This window comes from Myotis brandtii, unplaced genomic scaffold (genome assembly GCF_000412655.1).
Source record: "Myotis brandtii unplaced genomic scaffold, ASM41265v1 scaffold475, whole genome shotgun sequence".
NCBI lineage: Eukaryota > Metazoa > Chordata > Mammalia > Chiroptera > Vespertilionidae > Myotis > Myotis brandtii.
The window spans coordinates 4,717,010-4,733,826 of NW_005368148.1; the positions used below are offsets into that span (position 1 = coordinate 4,717,010).

General features: G+C 35.5%; 1 protein-coding gene across 5 annotated transcripts in view; it reads left to right on the top strand.

Moving 5' to 3' along the window:
- The window catches only part of KIF20B (kinesin family member 20B), a 60,792-nt gene that overhangs the window by 27,429 nt on the left and 16,546 nt on the right, over positions 1-16,817 (top strand). For all 5 annotated transcript variants that reach the window (XM_014547490.1, XM_014547489.1, XM_014547491.1 and 2 more), the window contains 5 exons: positions 3,348-3,498; positions 8,143-9,361; positions 9,703-9,841; positions 10,576-10,695; positions 12,630-12,690. In XM_014547490.1, coding sequence (XP_014402976.1) covers positions 3,348-3,498; positions 8,143-9,361; positions 9,703-9,841; positions 10,576-10,695; positions 12,630-12,690 — 1,690 coding nt within the window. The remainder of the gene's footprint in view (positions 1-3,347; positions 3,499-8,142; positions 9,362-9,702; positions 9,842-10,575; positions 10,696-12,629; positions 12,691-16,817) is intronic.

Consider the following 16,817-nt stretch of genomic DNA (forward strand, 5'->3'; position numbering starts at 1 on the left):
CTTCTAGTTGTAGAATTTCCACTCAGCCAGCCTTCCTGTGGTTCTGGATGATGTCCGTTCCGTCTTTTAGGTGTATTTTTGAAGTGATTGTGCGAGGCAGCAATCTCCGGTGTTTACCTATGCTGCCATCTTGGTTTCTCTAACGTTTATTTCTGTAGGTTGTTTGCATACCACAGTGTGTTAGTAAGTAATGTTTAAGTAACAGTAAAAAAGCAATATAAAATAAGCAGAATTCCTAATTTAGTAGCCCTTGCCTATAAATACACTTTTTAGATAGGCTCTAGATTAGTGATGGCGAACCTATGACACGTGTGTCAGAGGTGACACGTGAACTCATTTTTTTGGTTGATTTTTATTTGTTAAATATAAGTCTTTGTTTTACTATGGTTGCAAATATCAAAAAATTTCTATATGTGACACGGCACCAGAGTTAAGTTAGGGTTTTTCAAAATGCTGACACGCCGAGCTCAAAAGGTTCGCCATCACTGCTCTAGATCCTGTTATCTATTAACTTATAACGGTGCTAAATTGCTCACATAAATACATAAATAAACAAGTGCGAAGTAACCTGGCTGTGTGCTCATTAACTGTTAATCTAGGGCAGTGATGGCGAACCTTTTGAGCTCGGCGTGTCAGCATTTTGAAAAACCCTAACTTAACTCTGGTGCCGTGTCACATACAGAAATTTTTTGATATTTGCAACCATAGTAAAACAAAGACTTATATTTTTGATATTTATTTTATATATTTAAATGCCATTTAACAAAGAAAAATCAACCAAAAAAAAGGAGTTTGCGTGTCACCTCTGACACACGTGTCATAGGTTCGCCATCACTGCACGCGTGTCACCTCTGACACGCGTGTCATAGGTTCGCCATCACTGCTTTAGATATTGGAAGAGGACACTCCTTCAAATAACTGAGCTGTGGAGGTTAGATTTGTTTTTGTGTGTGTGGGGGGGTGATGATTGTATAATTTGAAGGGGAAAAAAAATCAGGCCATTGTGATAGGTCTCAGAGTAGGGGAAGGAGACAACTGACCCTGTCGTGTAGTCAAAACTCTCTAGCTCTGTCAGAGCTGTGATCATCTATCCCAGGGTTTTGTCATTTGTCAGTGATGCCAAGATGCTAATTGTGAGAAAGTATGGAGTTTGTTCTTCATGATATTCTTTGTTTAAGGATAGCTCAAAAAATGTTGCTTTTATTTTTTTCAATAATCCATCACTATGACTTAAAAGTCATTTTATTTATATCTCTTAAGAATAGTGTTTGCTAATTTTATTTATTTATTTTTTAAAATATATTTTTATTTCAGAGAGGAAGTGAGAGGGAGAGAGAGATAGCAACATCAATGATGAGAGAGAATTGATTGGCTGCCTCCTGCATGCCTCCTACTAGGGATTGAGCCTGCAACCCAGGCATGTGCCCTTGACTGGACCCGAACCCAAGACCCTTCAGTGCACAGGCCAACACTCTATCCACTGAGTTAAACCCCTAGGGCAGTGGTCGGCAAACTCATTAGTCAACAGAGCCAAATATCAACAGTACAACGATTGAAATTTCATTTGTGAGCGAAATTTTTTAAACTTAAACTATATAGGTAGGTACATTGTTATTTACTTAATTAGGGTACTCCTAAGGCTTAGGAAGAGCCACACTCAAGGGGCCAAAAAGCCGCATGTGGCTCACGAGCCGCAGTTTGCCGACCATGGCCCTAGGGCTATTTGCTGATTTTATAATGTAAACAAGGTCCCAGTGCACGAATTCGTGCACCTTGAAAGGAACTGTGGTCCGCGAGCCTGCGGTAGGCACAGGGGCGGGTCTCGGCCCATCCTCTGCACCCCCGTCCAGCCCCTCACGCCGTGGTCCCTGGTCCTCTGTCTGCTGGCAGCCCCGCTCCTGCTGCCTCTGCTCCCACGCGTTGACAGCACTGGCCCTGCTTGCACCCACTGACGGCGCGGAGTGATTGGGGCCGGCACCACAGTGGGTGCAAGCAGGGCTGGCACCATCAGTGGGTGCAAATGGTGGTTGCTACCCTGATCACCCCTCAGGAGCAGGGGAAGGTGGAGAAGCCCTCAGGGTGATCAGGGCCTGCAGCTGTCACTTGCACCGAGTGATCGGGACCGGCGCCAGTCACTGGCAGCAGGTGTGAGTGGTGGCTCCAGCACCGGCTCCAGGGTCGGCTGCAGGTGCGAGTGGGGCCGGCGCCAGCAGTGGGTGCGAGTGGGGCTGGCGCTGGCAGCAAGTGCAAGTGCCGGGCGGGACCATGGTGTGTGGGAGCAAAGAATTTTCAGTAACCACCAGAGGCTCGCTGCAATGACAGCGAGCCTTGGTCTGGCACCCCCGCTCACTTGCTCCACCATCCCACTGTGTCCGACACCCGCCATGTTCTGCGCACGCCCCCTGGTGGCCAGTGCACATCATACTGACCGGTTGTTTGGTTGTTTTGGTTGTTCCGCCGTTAGGTATATTTGCATATTAGCCTTCTATTATATAGGATGAAATTTTTTCTCCATAGTTTTTTTCAAAACGGATTGCTACCAGTATATAGGGTTTTAAGTAATTTGTACATTAAAAAAAAAAAATCCTTGCTTTTACCATACCTTTGATTACTATAGACTTGCACTAACTGCTGAGTTTTATCCTTCCTCTTTCTGGATAACCTGTATTGTACCTCCTTTCTGCTAGCCTTTTAGGGAGGCATAGTATTTGCCTTAAAAAAAAAATCTCAAAGATTTTTATCATTTAGACAAACTAAGAACTCAAATTTAAAGTCTGTATATCTTTGACTATACAAGGCTAGAGACTAAGGTCAAAACTTTTTCTGGGAGTTCTAAAAGTGAGACAATACTGCTTATCTTTGAGCAGCTTTGGTTACAAAACATAACTATTAAATTTCTAGAGTGGGGCCTCAAGATTTTAAGTAAAAGTATAAAGAAACAATTTTATCTTAGTGTTTTCGTGTTTTTCTTTTCAAACCACATTAAAAATGTGACTAAGAGGTAGGTGTTTTAGGGTTCTATAGTTATCCCAAAACAAGTCTATAATGTACCTGATCACCTTAGAAAATCTAAAGATGAATTAGTTTTTATATATCAGGTGAAACTACATGCTTAACTGATTTTAAGACAACGTTTTCTTGTCCTTATTGAGTGTACACATTATTCAATATTACTCATTTGCAGAGTCCTCAGTTATCTTAGGGTGAGATATAAGAAATAACTTAGAAAAGTGTTTCAACAAATTTGAAAATAAAACTTTTATGATGCACTATCAAACAGTTTAGATAGTTTTTACATTTATTGTAGCTTTCTATATGTGAACTAATCTGAATTTATTTTATTTTAGGACAAGGTTGGTACATCTGTAATAATAAACAATAAATTGGCTTATAATGAACCAGTTGAAATGCCTAAGGACAACAAAAGTAAAACTTATTCAGGAAGAAAAAGATTAAACGAAAATGAATTTCAGCAAGATGAGCCACCAGCTAAGAAAGGTACTGCTTCATTTGCCAACAAGAGGCCTTTAAGAAAGCTAATTCCTAAACCAGTAAGCAGAACAGATGCAAATGGAGGAAATTTACTTGTCTAGGGAAAAAACCCTGAAGAAATCTAAATGTCACTAATGTTTATGCTAACATGTTATGAACCTGAGGATGGGTGTATTTAAAGCTCTTTTATTATAATAAATATATTTTTAGATATTGTGCTTTTATCACTTTTGCATGCCTGTAATTCTTTTACTTCTCTGCTTATAATAGTTAAAACATATCACTTTCATTTTCATGATGATAGTACCTTTTTTTCACCCAAATCTTTCCACATTGCTTTCTACCTTTGCATTTTTTTATTCATTTGGAGAAAAGGAAATCTGACAGGAAGACTTTGAACTAAATACTACTAAAGACAAATGTGCTCGAGAATTAATTCTGTTACTATAGAATTTATTTTAAAAAAAAGTGGGTACATGCTTACTCTCTACCTGTATATGTGGAAGAACATACCAGCATTTACATTCTTTGTAAACTGTTCATTATTTCTTTTGGAAAACTTTTGTAGTATGATACAGGGTGGTAGGGCTTTCTCAGAGAAAGTGCATTAGCTTTAGAAACCTGGCTAGCTGCTTCACCTTGAGAAAAATGGATGAGTTAAGTCTTAACTTTGGACATAAGTTAAATAAAATATACAGTACTTGCCTCCTGAGGTTGTCAAGGTTGAAAACAGGTGGGTAATACACCAACATACTAAACACCTCACAGAACCTCAGTAAAATGAATGTTTTCAAAAGTAGGTGCCTTAAGGATAATACAGCATTAGGTAAATGTTTTGTAGGATATATTATGCTTGTGTGAGCTAATAGATTGAGACAAATATGCATATGCCTTCTGTCATCCATTGAAGGAGGTGTGCTTTGCTACTGGGAGGATAACCTTGCTGTGATTTCCATTGCATTCTTCCTCTCTTTCATTCATCTTTGTCAGTGTCGTAGACTAGTTGAGAATGTAGATAACTAGGAATTGGCCAGGAGCCAGTGTTATACACAGATGATAGTCCTAAAGATAACTCATTCATGAAGAAGATTATTTAAGAACTATAGCTAAATAATTTGGATGTGAGTAGATTTGAGTAAGTTTAGCTAACATAACAAATTTTTATTACTTCTTAAAATCACAACCACTTTGGCTATTTCTCCATTACTTATGTTATTAAAAAATATAGGGATTACATAAGGGATCACATAAAAACTATAGATATAACCACCCTCTTTCCTCTCCACCTGCTACTAAAAGATATCCAGAACAAATATGTGACTATTATAACTACTAGGATAGAAGGAGGTTGATAGTTCCATGGGAAGCATGTTTTCTGTTCTTAAAAGGAAATGCAGAGAAGATTTGACTTTGGGTGATGTGCAATATACAGATCTTTTAACATAGAAACCCACACCTGAAACTTACATGTTCATGTTGACCAATGTCACCCCAATTAATTTAATAAGTGTGTGTGATTTTTTTTTAAAGGGAATACAAAGCCTTTTCTCTATGAAAGTGAATTTACTTTTTGAGATCACTGTATCCATACTTGGGGGAAACTGGTAACCAAACAGTCCAAAAAATAATTTTCAGATAGTGATAAAGGAGACAAACCAGAGATATGATACAGTCAATTTAGGATTTTTCAATCAAAACTAACTTTTTACAACGAAAAGAAGTAATCCATGTGAATATAAGTTGCATGTAGTGTAAATATTGAATTAAAGTGTTAACTGTATTCCTTTCTTTTTGTTTACTTTTTAAAAGTAAACTAGATACAGTAGAGTTTTTCCTATCTTTATTGCTGGATTTATTTTAATTTCTACCTCACAAGGCTGTCCTGAATATGTTCTATAAATCTTTTGACATACCAGTAAAACTTTTTAAATTTTTTGAAAAAATAGTACAAATATCTAAAAAAAATCAGATAAAAATATTTTGGTTTGATTTACCTTGTATTTTGTATTATATTTTGGTTCTTTTTTAATTAAATTTTTTTGCCATTTCAGTTGACATATAATTATTATATTAGTTTCAGGTGTACAACATAGTGGTTGGACATTTATATAACTTAGGAAGTGATCACACTATGTATCCTGGTTCTTGAAATATAGTGAAATTATAGGAACAATATTACTTGGTAACAGGAGCTTTCTGTATTCACTTCAGGGTATAGGGACTACATGTATATAGTGTGCATGACTCCAATCTCTTCCCTCAGGATAGTCAGGATGTATTTGTGAGCTCGGGATTTCTGTTTGTTGTCATTTTTAAGTTGCTTAGATCCCATCTCCATTCCTAATAAGAGTTCAGACATTTTTATATCTTGTCTTTTTAAAGGGTAAGAGGATTTTTTAAAAAAACATGTCTATTATGAGAAAAAAAATCATCCAGGACTCTTAACATCATCATTTGGTTTTCTCAATTAGTTATTTCCATTGATGAATTCATAGGTATGAAAATATTATCAAATAGAGAATTAGGTTGCATGGAAAGTAGAACAGAGTGAACCAGTGGAGAAGACCAGGTTATTTCACTTTGGGATGACTTGCCACAGCTTTATAAGATGCTGGGAGATCTAATGAAAAACAATACATTGGTTCAAGATTATTATTAAAAATCTATTAGATTTAGTGGGCAGCTTTGTTGTAAAAGTAAATAAGGCCAAATCTTGAAGATTTCAGAGTAGCTGGAATTCTTAGAATAAACCGAGAATCCAAGGAAGTGAGGCTATACAACGGGTAATTCCATGCTTCCGCTCTTCTCTCTGAGGCAGGAGACAGCCATGTAAATTATTGATAATAAAATTTTGTCCAATGAACTTTTTAAAAATATATATTTTATTGATTTTTTTACAGAGAGGAAGGGAGAGAGATAGAGAGTTAGAAACATCGATGAGAGAGAAACATTGATCAGCTGCCCCCTCCTGCACACCTCCCACTGGGGATATGCCCGCAACCAAGGTACATGCCCTTGACCGGAATTGAACCCGGGACCCCTCAGTCCGCAGGCCGATGCTCTATCCACTGAGCCAAACCAGTTATGGCTGTCCAATGAACTTTTACAATCAGCCTGTATTTAAGAAAAGAGATCTTGGGATCCCATAAATGGGATCACACAATTACAGCTGCCCCAAAGCATTTAGACAGTTGGTGAAGGAAAAGAATATGGGTTGTATTTGTAAAGTAAAAACACCAGCCAGGGCTAAAATATACTTTTTTTATTCATTGCACTGAAAGTAATAGGTTTTTTAACGAGTAGGATTTCAAGCCAACCCCCCACCCTCCAAAAACTGTCTTGCTTTTTTGGAATAGTATTGCTTGTATTTCATATTATATCTGGGACCTTTAAGCCTGAGGAATATGAATCTTACATGCTTAGTGAGGACATTAAATAAAAACAGGTGAAATCAACAGTGAATAAAGGTCAAAAGGACATATGTAGTTGGTTATATCAGAGCAATGTTGTGTAGAAAGTTTAAACATCAAACCATGAAGTCAAACAGAAAAGGAAAAAATAAAATTGGAACCACAGAGTCAGATTCTTACATGTTTTGAAGTAATTTCCTAGGATTTGAGATAACCACCAGACCCTGATTATAGTAATGGAAGTTGTATGAAAACATATAAAGATAAATTTGTGGCCCTGGCTGGGTGGATCAGTTGGTGGAGCAATGTCCCGTACACCAAAAGGTTGCAGGTCTGATTACCCGTGAGGGCACATGCGTAGGTTGCAGATTTGATCCTCAGTTGGGGCACGTATGGGAGGTAACCTATCGATGTTTTTATTTCACATCAATGTCTGTCTGTCTCTCTCTCTCTCTCTCTCTCTCTCTTTCTCTTTCTCTCTCGTCCTCGCTTTCCCTCCCTTCTTCTCTCTCTAAAAATCAATGAAAATGGCCTCAGGGGAAGAAAAAAAAAGAAAATGGCCTCCGGTGAGGATTAAAATAAATGAAGGAAGGAAGGAAGGAATGAATAAATAAATAAATAAATATTGGATATATACATATATAAATTTATGTATCTAGAGGACTGAGAATTATGTTTCAAGATTTAATCTTACAATCTATGAGAAAAACTTGAACGTAATTTTTACTTGACAGTTGTATGAATGAGGTGAATTAACTTGTCAAAATGAACATTAAACGTAACTTTTAGCCCTAACCGGTTTGGCTCAGTGGATAGAGCGTCGGCCTGCGGACTGAAGGGTCCCAGGTTCGATTGCAGTCAAGGGCACATGCCCAGTTGTGGGTTTGATCCTCAGTAGGGGATGTGCAAGAGGCAGCCGATCAGTGATTCTCTCTCATTATTGATGTTTCTATCTCTCTCTCCCTCTCCTTTCCTCTCTGAAATTAATAAAAGATATATTAAAAAAAAAGATTTGTGGTGGGAAATTTAAATAATACTGAAAGTTATGAAATATGCTAACTCTTTCCATTATCTTACAGAACTGTAGTTTTTACATAAACGGGCTTAGTTTTTTCACGCAGTAGTTTGTGTTTTTCATTAAAAGTTTGCTTTCATGTTTCCTATGTTTGAATATTGGCTTATCTGTTTACTTTTTAGTTTAAGGTTTGCCAGATTAATAGCAATTTTCCTATTTTTAAAGGACCTGTACACATTAGTCCAACTGTCACTGAAGACCAAAAGAAAAGTGAAGAAATGCAAGAGAGCATTTCAGAAAATGAGGAAAACATTCGAGTTGTACAAGAAAATAATGATAATGAAGAGCTGAAAGCAAGATTACTCACTGTTGAGAATGAACTTAGAAATGAAAAGGAAGAAAAAGCAGAATTAAGTAAACAGATTGTTGCTTTGCAGCAGGAGCTTTCTTTTTCTAAGAAGGAGAGCTTTTCTTTAAGTATGGATGTCCAACAAATTCAGTCAACTTATGACAATGCAATTTCTGAATTACAGATGCAGAGAGGTATAAATCAAGAACAGGAGGAAAAGATCATGAAGTTGTCAGAGGAGATAGAAGTCGCTAGAAGAACCATTACTCATAATGTTTCACAAATAAAATTAATGCAAGCAAAAATAGATGAACTACGAACCCTTGATTCATTTTCTCAGATTTCAAGCATAGATTTACTCAATCTCCAGGATCTCTCACGTGGTTCTCAGGAGGATGATTTGCCAAATACAAAGTTACACCCTTTGGATAATGATTATTTGGTAAGTAAGCAGGTTAAACCTAATAGGGAAAGTTCTTTCCACTCTAGTATTGATGCCATTTGGGTAGAATGTAAGGAGATTGTAAAGGCCTCCTCCAAAAAAAGTCATCAGATCCAGGAACTGGAACAACAAATTGAAAAATTACAAGCAGAATTAAAATGCTGTGAGGATGATAACAAGAGACTAAAAACAGAAAATAAAAATCAAGATGACCTACTAAAAGGAAAAGAAAGTCTTATACAGCAGCTGAAGGAAGAATTGCAAGAAAAAAATGTTAGTCTCAATGTTCAAGTACAGCAAGTAGTTGAGGGAAAAAGAGCACTTTCAGAACTCACACAAGAGGTTGCCTGCTATAAAGTGAAAATAAATGAACTTGAAGCCATGTTAGGAACTCAGAAAGTTGAATGTAGTCATTCAACCAAGTTAGAACAAGAAATTTTGGAAAAAGCATCTATCATCTTGGAACTAGAAAAAAATCTAAAGGAATTTCAAGCAGATCATCAGGATTGTATCAAAAACATCAAAGATTTAAACGAAAGGGAAGTCAAGTTGAAAGAAGAAATCACACGGTTAGCAAATAATTGGGAAGATGCAAAGCATTCCCTTCAATTAAAGGAAGAAGAAAAAGAAACCAACTGGCAAGAGATGGAAAAGTAAGCTAAATGTTATTCAAATATTTATAATATGCAAAGCATTCATTGTATTGATTTTGTTATGTAGCTTTTAAGTAATTTAGGTGGCCATAACTTAATCTGGTGCAGTATAGCATTTGAGATGAGTGAAGACTTGGACTTTGTTTATATAAATCTTTGGAGCCAAGTTATATGCAAAGATCTTTTTATAGAATCTGAAATTTTCTTTAAAGGACTCATTCATGGTTTGGACATTCTAAATTTGTGAAAAGGTGTAATTTTGTAAATTGTTACTGTCTCACAAGTATGATACAAAGTGATTAATGGTGTGTCACTATATGAAAGTGGTTTGTGTTTTATAGATTGAAAGAGGAGCTCTCGGCAAGCTCTGCCCTTACCCAGAATCTGAAAGCAGATCTTCAGAGGAAGGAAGAAGATAATGCTGAGCTGAAAGAGAAACTGACTGATGCCAAAAAACAGATTAAGCAAGTACAGAAAGAGGTAGGCTCTTTGAAAGCTGTGCATTCAATTTAAATGGTAAAGATGGTTTTCCTTATATATCAATAAACCTTGGAAATGTGAGCCAATAATTTCTCCCTGGAATGTCTTTGTTGACTTTTCCATGATGATGATTTTGCTGTTGCATGCAAGATGCTATGTTGATTCTTTTTTGAGAACACTTACAAGTGTTTGAAATTCTTAAAATGTAAGAAGAAAATTATTTCTTCATATGCATTCTCCTTTAGAGTATTAGGAAATATCCTGATAATTTGAAGCCATATCTTATACTATGTTAGAATCTAATTTGTTAATGTTTTTAAAAATTTATCTTTATCGCCCTAACCGGTTTGGCTCAGTGGATAGAGCGTTTGCCTGCGGACTCAAGGGTTCCAAGTTCCGGTCAAGGGCATGTACCTTGGTTGTGAACTAGAAAAAAGTGGGGAGTGTGCAGGAGGCAGCTGATCGATGTTTCTCTCTCATCGATGTTTCTAACTCTCTATCCCTCTCCCTTCCTCTCTGTAAAAAATCAATAAAATATATTTTTTTAAAAATCAATAAAAAATATTTTTTAAAGAAATTTATCTTTATTGTTGAAAGTATTACAGATAAATCCCCCTTTCCCCCCAGTGGCCGCTTTAATGAGTTTTTAAGGACATGAATCTTTGAATCAGTGGCCATTAATTTTAAACAAAAAGCATTTAAAAAAAATTGGTTTTATAATCATTACTTTGTAGGTATCTCTAATGCGTGATGAGGAAAAATTACTGAGGATTAAAATGAATGAACTGGAGAAAAAGAAAAACCAGTGTTCTCAGGAAATGGATATGAAACAGCGAACCATTCAGCAACTCAAGGTATCAGTTTTTTTAAAGGGAGGTTTAATTAGAGTCCACGTATTTTAGTGTCTAAAAAAATCAGTTTTTTATAACAAATTCTCTTTTAGCCTTTTCTGTAATTGAAAAATTGGTTAAAATCAAATAAGGTCATAGTAATTTGCTTCTAATGACTAGAGTATGGGAAGGAAAAAATAGTAATTTTACAGTAAGGAAACCTGGCAGACAACACCTTAACTTTAACCAAGTGTTTAAGAATATAATCACCAGTGGTAAGCCATATTGGTAACATGTATTTCCTGATTTGATGTGACCAAAAGGGCACATCTTTTCTGTGGTATTCTTCCTCCAAATCCTTTAACTTAGTCTAATTGTGAGAAGACATCAGACAAGCCCAAACTGAGGATGTTCTACTAAATACCCGACCAGTAAAAAGTGGCAAAGTCATTAAAGTATTATTGAGACACTTATCACAGATGGGATACTAGTGAGACATGATGACTAAATGTGGCATTGTATCATGATTGGATTCTAGAACATTGTTGGAGAAACATGAAATCCAAATAAAGTCTTCAGTTTTGATAGTATTATACCAATGCTAATTTTTTTCCCCATACAAAAATAATTGTTTCCATTTTCGAGACTAAACTTCTCATTTGTTTGTGTCCAATGTTAGTTAATTTCTTGATTTTAAAATAATATACCATGGTAATAGAAGATGCTGAAATTAGGGGAAGCTAAGTGGAGGTTATACAGGAAATTTCTGGTATCTTTGCAATTCTTTTATAAAATCTAAAGTTATTTCAAAATCAAAAGTGAAAAGAAAAAGCTCAGGACCTGTAAAAAAAATTTTTTTAAGAGGACACTTAAGCATTTATAAAAAAAAATTTTTTTTTTTTTTTTTCAGATGATCAGCATAGTTGGGTTCTCTTTTTATCCTGTTTCCTAAATGGTTATATTTTACTTAACATCAATTAATTGGATAAAGCAGCAATAAAGAAAGGTTATTGTAGTCTTTACACATTTGCTTTTAAATGAAGCAAACTAATGAATATTCATATATAAACATGTGATTTAAATTTTTAACTGAATACCGTTTTAATAAAGCAATCTATACTTTCATAATACAATTCAGAGATATTTAGGTTCTGTAATGATTTATTCTAAGACTTATAACCTAAGAAGGTAGTGCTGAAGTTAGATGAGATAAGGAATGGGTTGGATTACTTAACAAGTTAAAACTGGAATTGGCCCGGCTGCGGTGGCTCAGTGGTTGAGCATTGACCTATGAATCAGGTGGTTACAGCTCAATTCCCGGTCAGGGCACATGCCTGGGTTGTGGGCTGGATCCCCAGTGTGGGGCGTACAGGAGGCAGCCACTCAATTATTTTCTCTCATCATTGATGTTTCCATCTCTCTCCCTCTTATTCTACCAATAAAAAAATATTAAAACAAAACTGGAATTGGAGGATTTTTAGTGCTAATAATTTAATCTTTGCCCTTAAGGCTTTGGTTATTCAAACCTTCCATCTACTTTCTACATAGAGGGGGTTGGAGGGTCCTATTTTTCTGCATTTTGAATTTACTGATATGGAACTTTTTAGTGGTTTTTCTTATTCCTCCTTTGTTAACTACATAGTGAACCTCCATTTCCCTGTTTTTGCTTTTTGTGGTGCATAAGAGAACACAATAACGTAAAATGTTAAGTAAAATGACTGGGCAGTAACTTTGAGGTAGATTAAAGGTATAAAATTTTTACTACTATTTTTTTCTTTTTCACTCTCACTCTGCTCTTTCCTCCAAGGTGTAAGAAACTTGGAAGCTCAAGACTAGTAGTCAGCTTTATAGGAGACAGATTTCAAACCTAATATTGAACCTTGTTTTCAGGCCCCACTATTAAATATTTTTGTGTGTTTATTATATTTGCATTTCATCCATATTCTTTCATTTTGCAGGAGCAGTTAAGTAACCAGAAAGTGGAAGAAACTATACAGCAGTATGAGAGAGTGTGCAAAGGTCAGGAACAAACCTCTACTTCTAATACTAAAATGATTGACAAAATAGTTGCAATACCAGTTTGTTTAAACATTTTCCTTTGAAAATTCTAAAGTAAACTAAGGGCAACATAGGCTGTAACACTGTCAAAAGAAAGCATTGATTGATTCTAATGAGTAACTTATCAGTATAAAGTTTATTCTTGAAAATTTGCCAAACCGGTTTAGCTCAGTGGATAGAGCGTCGGCCTGCGGACTGAAGGGTCCCAGGTTCGATTCCGGTCAAGGGCATGTACCTTGGTTGCGGGCACATCCCCAGTAGGGGTCGGGCAAGAGGCAGCTGATCGACCTCTCTCATCGATGTTTCTAACTCTCTATCCCTCTCTCTTCTTCTCTGTAAAAAATCAATAAAATATATTTAAAAAAAAAAGTTTATTCTTGAAAATTAAAACATTAAGAAATATTCAGTCAAAGGCACATTGATCTCTAGGAAATGGCCAGCATTTTGTGAAAAATAAAGTTTCATAGGTCACAATGAATTGAATAGATTTCTAGACAAAATCATGTAAACAATATACTTTAAGTAAAACAGCTTTAAAATTAAAAAAAAATTTATAAAGTTTAAAAGGAACATTTACAATTTTAGGTTCAAATTGTATGTGCTGAATTTTGCTTTTTTCAAACTCAAATTGTATTGATTTTTTTTATTTAGAATGTTTAAAAAATTTCTTTGTTGATAATTACATACAGTAGGTTTACATGTTCATATGGGGAAAGACATGCAGGGAATGATTATTATAATAGTTTTATTAACTCAAAAGAATGTCACAGGGCACAGTGCACTTAGGTACAGTCTCTTATGTGTTCAAATAGCTGGCCTTCATTATTTACACATTTTTTGTAGTCTACTTGCTGTATTCATGCACATTTTGGCACAGAGTTCTTACCTACTTTTGTCCATCCCTTAATTTCTGTAGGTAAAATTATGCAGATTCCTTTCTTCCCCATCACTTACTCATCTCTTAATAAAAAATTGCATTTTCAGCCTGGTAAGTGGTTGAGCGTCGACCTGTGAACCAGGAGGTCATGGTTCGATTCCTGGTGAGGGCACATGCTCAGGTTGTGAGCTCAATCCCCAGTAGGGGGTATGCAGGAGGCAGCCAATCAGTGACTCTCTCTCTGGTCATTAATGCTTCTATCTCTCTCTCCCTCTTCCTTCCTCTCTGAAATCAACAAAATTAAAAAAAAATTTGCATTTTCAGTTCTTGAGGCTTTTCCTGACTTCTACATTTTTATTTAAATACTGAATGCCATTCACTTAGCTATCATAATAAATTCGTTTAAAAATTTGAGATATAATATATAGTATACCATAAAATTTACCCTTTAAAAGTGAACATTTGGCCCTGACCGGTTTGGCACGGTGGATAGAGGATCGGCCTGCGGACTCAAGGGTCCCAGGTTTGATTCTGGTCAAGGGCATGTACCTTGGTTGCGGGCACATCCCCAGTGGTAGGTGTGCGGGAGGCGGCTGATCAATGTTTCTCTCTCATTGATGTTTCTAACTCTCTATTCCTCTCTGTAAAAAATCAATAAAATATATTTTTTTTAAAAGTGAACATTTGTGTGGGTTTAGTATATTCACAAGGTTGTACAATCACTGCCACTCTCAATTCCATAATATTTTCATCACCCCCCAAAAGAAACCCTTACTTAGCCAGTCCCTGACAGTCACTAATCTACTTTCTGTCTTTATTGGATTTGCCTGCTGTAGACAGTCACTTATATGAATTCTTGTAAATTGAGTCATATAAGGTGTGGCCTTTTGGGTATGACTTCTTTCACTTAGCATGTTCTTAAGTTTTATCCATATTGTAGTATGTACCAGTACTTCATTCTTATTTATGGCCAACTAATATTACATTTTATTTATGTATCAGTTGATAGGCATTTGGATTGTTTCCACTTCTTGGCTTTTATGAATATTTGTGTACAAATGTTTGGGTGAACATATATTTTCAATTCTCTTAGGAATATATATCGAGGAGTGGAACTACTGGATCATGGTAACTGTATGATTAACTCTTTGAGGAGCTGTCAAAATTAACCATAGTGACTGTATTTTTTTTTTTTTGACTGTATTATTCTGTGTTCCTACCAGTAGTGGATGAGGGCTCCAGTTTCTTTATGATGTTGCTAATACTAGTTATTTTTCATTTTTAAAGTTATAGCTATCTTTCTTAGTTCCCTAGGACTGCTGTAACAAAGTATCACAAACTGGGTAGCTTAAAATAACAAAAAACTTATTTTCCTACAGTCCTGAGAACTAGAAATCCAAAATAAAGATATTGAGATGCTTCTTCTGAAGGTTCTAGGAAAGAATCTTTTTTAGATTCTGGTGGGTAATGGCAATCCTTTGTATTTCTTGGTTTGTGTCATTTTAACTCCAGTCTGCCTTTGTTTTAACATGGTATGTCTGTATCGGTGTTGTACAGATTTCCCTCTTCATATAAGTACACTGGTCATACTAGGTTTTGGGCCCATCCTAATCCAGAATGACTTTTATTCTTAATTTTATTACATCTGCAAATTCCCTATTTCAAAATAAGGTTATATTCATAGTGGGTGGACATGAATATTTTGGGAACACTATTTAACCTAACATTCTGATGAGTGTCAAGTAGTATGCCATTGTTATTGATTTGTATTTCCCTAATGACTAAATACTGAGAATCTAGTTTGCAGCTGTTGGCTATTTGTATATCTTATTTGGACAATTTTTTGTTAAGTCCTTTGCCCATTTTAAAATTGGGTTACTTGTCTTTTTTATTATGAAATTGTAAGAATTCTTTATATATTCTCGATACTAGGCCCTTATCAGATAAATGATTTGCAGATGTTTTCTCTAATTCTTTGGGCTGTTCTTCAATTACTTGATAGTGCCCTTTGATGCATACAAGTTTTTCATTTTGGTGGAAGTTCAGTTTACCTATTTTGTTTTGATAGCTTGTTATGTCTAAGAAACTGTTGCCCATTTCAAAGTTATGTAGGTTTTCTAAGAGTTATAGTTTTAGCTCTTTTATTTTTAGATCTTTGATCCATTTTAAGCTCATCCATTTGAGCATAACTTTGTGTATTGTTTGAGATAAGTATCTTTTGCTTATGGAGCTCTAACTGTCCAAGCACTATTTGTGGCAAAGACTGTTCTTTCCTTCATTGCATTGTCTTTAAATCAGTTGACTATCAATATAAGGGTTTATTTTTGTACTCGCAATTTTGTTTTATTGATCTGTATGTCTGTCCTTACGCTGGTATCACACTGTATTGTTACTGTATGTAAGTTTTGAAATGGGAAGCGTGAATGCTCTCACTTCTGTTCTTTTCCAAGATTGTTTTGGCTATTTTGGGTTCCTTGGATTTGTACCTGAATTTTAGTATCACCTTGTCATTTTCTGCAAAAGAGCCAGTTAGAATTTTGATGGTGATTTTGTCAAATCTGAGGTTCTATTTGGGGAAATTGCCAATCTAACAGTATTAGTCATGAATGTGGGATATCATTTCATTTAGTTAAACCTTCTGGAATGCCTTTCAATGATGTTTTTTAGTTTTCAGTGTATAAGTTTTGCACATTTCTGTTAATTTATTTCTATGTATATTATTCTTTATAATGCCTTTGAAAATGGAATTATTTTCTTAATGCCATTTTTGGATTGTTCATTGCTAGTGTATAAAAAGAAAATCAATTTGATTATATTGATTTTGTATCCTGCAATTTTGCTGAACTAGTTTATGAGCTCTAATGAAGTTTTCTTTATTTTTCTTCCTTTTTGGGGATTCCTTAAGATTTTCTATATGTAAGATCATGTCTTCTGCATATTAGAGATAGTTTTACTTTTCCCTTTCCACTCACTCTGTTTGCCTCTACTTCTCATTCTTGCAATCTATCCATTCATTCTTGCAATCATCCAAGCATCCATCTGCACATTAGATATTTATTTGGTGCTTCATATATACCAGTGCTGTTCTAGACATATAGGGTACAGCAGAGAACAAGACAGTTTCTGTTTATATGGAACTCATATTCTGTTATAGTTGATAAAAGTGTATTTTAGTTTTTAGAAGAACTCAAGAAAAATTGGATATCTAGAT